Source organism: Oxyura jamaicensis, chromosome 1 (assembly GCF_011077185.1).
Source record: "Oxyura jamaicensis isolate SHBP4307 breed ruddy duck chromosome 1, BPBGC_Ojam_1.0, whole genome shotgun sequence".
Classification (NCBI taxonomy): Eukaryota; Metazoa; Chordata; class Aves; order Anseriformes; family Anatidae; genus Oxyura; species Oxyura jamaicensis.
Window position 1 is genome coordinate 80555866 of NC_048893.1, and position 8179 is coordinate 80564044.

General features: G+C 45.6%; 1 protein-coding gene across 2 annotated transcripts in view; it reads right to left on the minus strand.

The window, feature by feature from the left end:
• Nucleotides 1–7561, minus strand: part of FAM131B (family with sequence similarity 131 member B) — a 32424-nt gene extending 24863 nt beyond the window's left edge. For both annotated transcript variants that reach the window (XM_035313645.1, XM_035313637.1), the window contains exon 1: nt 7073–7561. In XM_035313645.1, coding sequence (XP_035169536.1) covers nt 7073–7100 — 28 coding nt within the window. In that variant the 5' untranslated portion in view covers nt 7101–7561. The remainder of the gene's footprint in view (nt 1–7072) is intronic.
• Between the last annotated feature and the right edge of the window lie 618 nt (nt 7562–8179).

Below are 8179 nucleotides of genomic sequence, written 5' to 3' on the forward strand. Positions count from 1 at the left end.
CTCTTTAGTAATAATATTATGCATTAAATCCTTATCATTGCACAAGGCAAGTTACTTGACTTTTTGACTGGCTTCTAGAGTAAATATTTAATTTTTGCATCACATTCACATTTCTTACCAGGCTACACGTAGGGTTAACTGAAGTCCATGTTACTACTAAGTTTACTACCTTGACAGCCTCTTTGATCTTCCTGTAGCTGTCATTGTTTCCTGTCACCAACCTGACCAGTGACAGTAAGTGGCTAGTAGTATAATCCCTAAAACTATTTTTCCCTATTTAGGTCTGGAGCATTAATCCATATGCTAGCCATTTGGATTACTTTCTCCACTTCAGCTAAGAGATTTTGCAGTGCAACTTTCCCCATAAACTGTGTCTGAGCAGCATCTGTAGCTACAAACTCATCTTTCCAGGATATAGAAACTATGTGTCCTTTCGTAAGTCTAGTACACTCCTGGATTTAAACTCACAAAGAAACATCCCTGTATCTAATCTGACCTCCTTAAACTAAATGAGGCTAAAGGTATTCCCTTTGTTAATTATATTTTCCATTTCTGCACTTGAAATACAGTAATATATATATATATGTGTGTGTGTTTAGGTGACTGAAAACTCAGCACAATTCTTGGTAAATTATTCCAATAGTTAAGTATTTTTACCATTTGATTTTTTTTGCTTTAGTTCCAGTCCAGAAGTGTCCACAATCTTTCCTTTGCATCTTAACTGTTCTCTGCTAGGTTGAAGACTCAGATTGTTCTGATGCTTATTCTTCATTCAAGCACTTAAAAACCATCAAGTTACCCCTGTAAGTTTTTATTCATGGTTCACATATTTATCTTCTGACGATTCTTTAGTTTTGCAGCACTTCTCAAAGTGAGAATAATAAAATTAGACTTTTTTTTCACCAATGCCAAATACAGAGAAAATATAACTTTCTCTCTTCTGTTCAATATTCAGCTCTTCATAGATCAAAGAACCACATTAGCTTCTTTGGCTGCAGCATCACAATAGGAGCTGTTGATCTACTGATTATCTGTTCAGACATCTCTAATCTTTTTTCAGTGTGACTGCTTTCTAACATAGAGCTCTGGTTCTGTATGTATTATTCACACTGTCAATAGATGTATGAACTCATATTGAGTCAGACAAATGCACACCGTTAGTCAAGATAATACAAATGAATTAAACTGTTCCATATCAGTAATTTATCCTGTTCATTTGTATTTTTATTTTTGGCAATTCATCCAATCTTTTTAGATTCTGTGAAGTTTATCAATATTTTAGATTTCTGTGTTAAATCACGGGGTACTGACAACTATACTGAGAAACGTAGAATCACATAAGAAACACAACTTTTTCGAAAATGATTCTTTGTTGCTATTTTGATGCACCATATGTACCACATTTATATAATACTAGTAAAAGAATCATGTAGTACTAAGTTGTTTGCTAACTGATCATTGTCTTTTACCAAGGAGTATTTTAGATTTATTACTATGATCGTAGGTGAAGTTACTTCTCTCATTGGAGTATTTGACTGTGGGGAGTCTCATAGAAGTCATGATATAAAGTCAGCTTGATGGGATCCGTTTCGAATAAAGCCATTCTTGTCTGTCATGTTGTCCTTCTAATATTTTATTGGGAATTATATCAGATTGACAAAATAAGTGCTTAGGTTATCTCACTATTTCAAGACTTACTGGAGGAAAAGGGAAAAACAAAAACAAACAAACAAAAAAAACTACAGTTCTGACTTTTTATCCAACTCTTTAAAAACTCTTGAGTGCAAGTTATCTAAAACTAGCTATTTTAAGTATCAGTCTGACATCATTGCTGTTTGTTTTTGAAAAATATATACTTATTAAATGAGCTGAAAACTATTTTTCTCCTACTTCCCCCCAAAAAACAGGCGAAACATGCATTGATCAGATCACATTTTCTGCTTCAATACACATCGGTCTATAGAAGTCACTGACTCCCGGCTCTCTCAACACAATTCATTACTTCAATTTTCCCATCACCTCCTTTGCAATTTCTCTCATAATTCTCCCAACTTACTGCCTCTAAGAATTAACAGACTCAGTATGTTTTCTTTCAGTTCTATTCCTCAAGATCATGTCAGTAGTACAGTCCACAAAAAAAAAAAAAAAAAAAAAAAAAAAAATCAGCAACATGCTGAATACAGTTAACCTATACTAATGACTGGTATTGGTGAAAAATATAATTTGCACTTGTTTCCTAGAATGCTTTCCTTAGAAAACTAGTCTTATGCAACTGGCCTCTTTGTTAGCTCTTTCCCAACAACTTTGAAACCACTAACTTAAACCTGACAAAAGAGATAGTGGTCTCAGAGATTATCATTTTGTAGACACGTTATGACAACTGGCTGCTAGGTCAGGGACAGAGTATCTGTTTGGATCCTTATTGGCAGAAATGAGCTCTTATCCCTGAGCTCTTTGGTTGACTTTTTACAGTGATCAAATTGAGAACTGCTCAAAACAAGAAAGGTTAGACTGGGAAGAAGTAGGAGTAATGAAGTGAGACCAAGCACAAAGCAGTCTGATCTGGTAAGAAAGGTGTTCCTTTGTCCCCTTTTCTGTTTTTCTCTCCCCTGGCTATGAGAGGAACAAGATACCCAGATGCCCTTCTTCATGTATTCCCACCCTTTTTACCACATTGCCCATGAAAGAGAGGTTTCTGAACAGAGCCCTGTGCTCCTTCAACCTGTTTGCATGCCAGTAAAATATATTTTGCCCTAATGTCATGACTCAGTTTCCTTCTGCATCAGCTTTTGCTCTCCTAGACTTCTCCCTCTCTTTATTTCTTTTCACTGGCTTACTTTTATGTTGAAGGGGAAGGAGGAAGGAATCAGACACTGGATCTCCTTAGTATGTACTGTATACACTACACTTGCCACACCAGATCTCACTCCACGCAACCTTCAGATCTGTTGGGGAATGAATGAGGAGTAAAATGAAGGGGGTATTCACTGATTCCTCCAGCTGCTTACCCCCACTCTTGTCAGTCTCTTATCATGCTCCCACTCTGCTGAATCTAAAGTAGATGGATTGGAAGTGTGTGGTCTTTGGCTCCATTTCTCCTACCGTGGATGCTATGAGCCACTCGTTTACACTTTGTATAGCACAGCCAGTGAGAAAGCAATGTTGAAAGTGTAGGCTTCTTCAACCTTACCAGCACCTGTATTGCTTCTCCCTCTGACAGTACACTGATCATTCCATATAGAGGGAAGTGCAGCAAACTAGCTAGCTAGATTTTGCAGGTCAGATTATTTTACCCAGAGACTGACAAAGTAAGAGCACCACCTTTTCCAATCTGCATGGTCTACACAGTGATTGATGCTCTGTGCATGAGCCTAAACGAGCTAACACTTGAGCTGCTTTTATGCACAATTGCCATACTAAGCAAACATCGGGAGGACTTCAGCCGACAGCTGGGGTTATTATAGTGAGGTGAGGGAGTCTGTGTCACATCGTATTCTAAGCAGCTAAAGGAAACCAGTGATGGGTGGGAAAAGTATAGTAGGAATGTATTAACAATAGGTAGAAGCTTGCAGTCCTTAGACAGCACATGACTGAAGCACTGGACCAAATCTGATTCAGAAAGTCAACCACTCCAGGCTTTAGATCACGGGATAATTCCAATTAGAAGACACCTCTTGAGGTCCAAACTCATGCTCAAAGCAGAGTCAGCTATGAGGTTAGGCCAGGTTACTCAGAGTTTTACCCAATCTGGTCTTGAAAACATCAAAGAATGGACACTGCACAACCTATCTGGTTCCAATGCTTGACATTCTTCATGGTCAAGAAGTTTTTCTGATATCCAGTGTGAGCATCTCTATTTTCTCCCCACACACACAGTCCAAAAGCTCTATTAGTTTTTAATTTCTTGAAATAGTTTTCCACCGTTTCATGTCACTTCACAAAACATGTTTGTTGTAGGCTTTTGTGCAAAGACATCAGAGAAATTAGAGACTCCACTGGGCAAAACAGAGGGTATTCTTGAGCATAATAGGCTTGAGCCATCCATTCATTTAAATCTATTCAAGGAAATAAGAGAGATCTTGTCACACTAGTCAGAACAATCAATTTTTTTATGTCTAAACTATGGTCAAAGGTACACTTGCAATGCATTCAGAATTGAATTGGAATACATTCAGACATTCAGGTCTGAAATATCCTACATTTATCTAATTCAGTTACTAAAAATAATCAAGCTGATCTTTGCATGTAGTTGGAACTCAAATATCTACAAGTTTCCAGCTGGATTTTGCAACTTTACCTGTCCAGCAACCTCAGTGAAAACCTTTTTTACATACACATTTTTACATAACCTTTTTTACATACATTTAGTCCCAGCTATCGTGAGAGTCACTAGGCAGCTCTCTGGCAACTATGTTGGAGTGAGTAATTATCACTAATATACAGACCTGACCTCTAGGCAGTATCAGAGGCAGAATATCAGAGGCATATATCAGTGGCAGAAGTCAACTGTGATGCTTAAAAGGGCTCTGGATTGTTGTGTAATTGATATAATACCATGTAACAGAACGCACATGTATGACATTGGTGTGTGAGTAGCTGCATCTGTGGAGAAGGTGAATGGGTATCCACTTAGCCTTTAAGATCACTTGTCAACTTTTCTCATACTTTAGGGAATCCAGATCTGATCATCACCATTGTGACTTCTGGTGTCCCCTGTAAGACTGAAAGATGTTATATGACTTCCACTTCAGTCTTATACATATGGAGCTGCTGTTATGAACCTCTCAATTACTTTTCCCAGGGAGAAATAGCAGGAAAACTCATATTTAGGAAAGAAAATGTGAAGTTTCACATCACTAAATGTGCAAACTATGACATCCAGCTAGATCATAATAATACGTCCCTGCAGGAGATGGAGAAATCATGTGGTTTGCTTAAAACTGGAACGGAAAAAGGTCCACAGCAAGCTCAGGGCACAATCCTTCACTGGTCCCCATGTGGTGAATAAACTAAATGTGACTGATTATGAGCTTTCTAGCACTAATTCTGAATTCAAAATCTGCTATATGCAAATTCCAAGGTAAAGCCAACAGAAGTGTACCGTCCTTCACCTACCTCTGGGATCTCCATGGTCATGGAAAGGCAATACAGAACCTGTATAATAATCTAGTTATGCAAAAATCTAACCAGTTACACCATACAACAAGAACACAAAGCTCTATTCATGCTAGGGCATTAGTTTCCAACCATATCCTAGAGCTCAGACTTGGCACTTATACCCACTGTTTTCCCAAAACAAGTCTGAAGCACCTACTCAATAACTCCAATAAGCCTGGAGTGAAAAATCTAGTCTGTCAAGTCAGAATTGTTCTGAACAAACCTGCCTAGGTGGGGGAGTCCGAGTAAAATCCAAAGATCTAACCTGCACCCAGTCCAGCCTCTAGGACTCTAATAAGATATACATGAATGTATATCTGTGATGTATATATGAGCGGTACTTGCAACAGGTTAGTTATACTGCCTTTTTGTAACAGATACCAGGTCAGAGATCGTAAAAATGCTGGCATACACAGGAACAAATACCTTCATGGTTAAGTATGAAAGCTGTGTGTCATTCTGAAGTTGAGTGGATGCTACCAGATTGTGTGTTAATTATTTATTTGAAGAGCGTTGTGGGGAGAGGGACCAAGAATTAAAGCTACCTGTACAACATGCACTGTTAAAAGTGGTATAGATTACTTGTTGGCTAAGAGGATAATAATACCCTTGGCAGAGTGTACATGTAGAGGATATGGGAAAGGCAGGTAAGGGAAGCAATACATGTTTTGACGCATTACAGCATACAGACCCAGGTGATTTTGAAAAATCTTTACAGTGAACTTTGCCATGTGAACATTACAGAAAACATAAAAGATTTCTTCAGGTCATGAGGACATCCGACTGGTAAGAAACATAAGCTAGATGTGGGAATTATATCCCAAGGTAGAAACTGTAGTTTCTAGTTTAAAGTTTGCTTCTATGGGAGTATATGGTCCCCTGGAAGAGCTCACAAAGGGCTTTCCTACTGATCCAAGAAGTGTCACAGCACCAGGCTTTGACAGTCCCTCAGGTTTATTTTGGGGATCTGCTTCAATTTGCTTGCTCTCAAAGGTTTCTTTTTCCCCACTTATGTCACAGTGCCCGTGTGCTTCATGGAAAGGCTTGAGGTCTTCCACCAAATTAGGTGTTTTTGTCTCCAGTACTGTTTTATTTTCTTGAATGGCATGTCTCTATGCACCTATCTGATGTCTTTACATGTGGTTTGCACAGAAAGAAATTTTCCTGTGGGGAGGAAAGTGTGCCACTGGACTCTGCTTTTATCTGTAGAGACCTGCGTTTACAGATCCATGGATTTTTTGGTATTCACATGTGCGTAGGAAGAGAGAGATAGGTTTACACAGCCTAAGGGCTTGGGATTCTCTCCTGAAAAATAAGCGTGGCCGGGTGGAAATACGCTATTCCTCCCACTGTGTCCCCTCGCCATGGCTCTGCAAGGAGGAAGGGAGGGATTCCGTTTTGTTTGCTGTTCTCCACTGAAGTCTCCGTAGGGGGAAGGGGGGCGGGGGGGAGAGAGAGAAGACGTGCAGATCATGCAGTGTTACGTACACTCTGATAACAAGAAACCGCTACCGTGCAAGGCAGGCAGCCGCCGGCAGCCTGATCCCGCGTCGGGAGGCACGCCCCGCACCCCCGCACCCCCTGGGGGGTACCGCACCGAGCCCACACGCTCCGCGACCTTCCTCCGGGGGTGACCGGGGAGATGCCCCCCGCCGCCCCCCCCCCCCCAGCCCCGGGCTCGCCCCGCTCCCAGCACCGAGGCCAGCGGCCGGCGGCGCCCCTCGCCCCTCGGGGCACCGGGCTAAGGGGAGGCGGGGGGCCGTCGTGCGCAGCTAATGGCGCTGAGCGGGCCCTCGGCGGCACGGATGGGCGCTGCGAAGGGCGACCCGCGTCCCACCGTCGCTCGGTTATAAGCGGGGGGGGCTGCCACCGCCCGAGCATCCTCTAGCGCCGTCCCCGCCAACGCCTTCCTCACCCACGGTGCGGGATCCGATGCAGCCCATCACTCCGGGAAGAGGCGGCAGCCTCGGCAGCCAGGAGGCGGAGGAGGAAGGCGGCGGGGGAGGTCGGAGAGGAGCCGGTCCCTTCAGCGGCAAACGCCGGGGCGGCCCAGCCGGGACCGGCGAGGGGTCATGGTCAGGTGCGAGCGCCGGCTGGCCCCGCCGGGGAGACGCAGGCGGGGGGGGACTCCGCCGGCCAGGCTGTCATCTGCCCCGGCTCCGCTTCCCGTGCCGATCCCTCGCCGCGGCTGCGCCCCTGCCTCCGCCGTGTGCCTGCCTCCGCCGTGCCGCCCCTCCGCCCGCTCCCCCCGGCGGCTCCCCGACGGATTGGGTAAACAGCCCCGGCCCGGCAGCACCGCGCCGATTGGCTGCCGGACCGTGGAGGCAGGGCCGGGCCGGGACGGGCCGAGCCGAGCCGGGCCGGGCCGGGGGGCGGCCGCGCGTCGACCCCGGGGACAGCGGCACCGGGCCGGCGGGGCGGAGCGGGGCGGGGCCGGGGCCTGCCCGCACAGGGGCGGGCGGCGCGGGGCCCCTCCCGGCCGCCGGGGGCAGCCAGGGCAGCGTCCGGCACAGGTGAGCGGCGGGCGGGGGGGACAGGGGAGCGGCGGCGCCCCCGGAAGGAGAAGCGAGGGGCGCGGAGATGCCGGGGGTGGATGGAGGCGGCAGGACGGGCCCTCGGCGGCTCGCCACGGTTTCCCGGTAACTACACTTGCAGGTTTGATTCAATTAAAGGATGCCCCCCTAGCGGCCGGCGGCAGCGGCCGGGCCCTCGGGGATGGGCCTGGTTCGCTCGCGGCTCCCTGGAGGGCTGTGGATGTGCGGGTGCGGATGTGCAGCAGCGTTACCCGCTCCCCACCCCTCTGCGAAGCGGTGGAAGAAGCACTCAGCCCTTTGGAAGAAAGAGGCTTTTCGTTCAAGCTCCCTGCTACCATGGCAGGGGGGAACGCATCTCACCAGATGAAGATGTTAGGTTGGCTCCTTTCACAACCAAAATTCATCTTCCCCTGATAACAACAGGCAGTGTCCTCCTGGCCCACCTCCCCAGCACCACTGACCCTCCCTAGTCTGCTCCTTCCACCTGC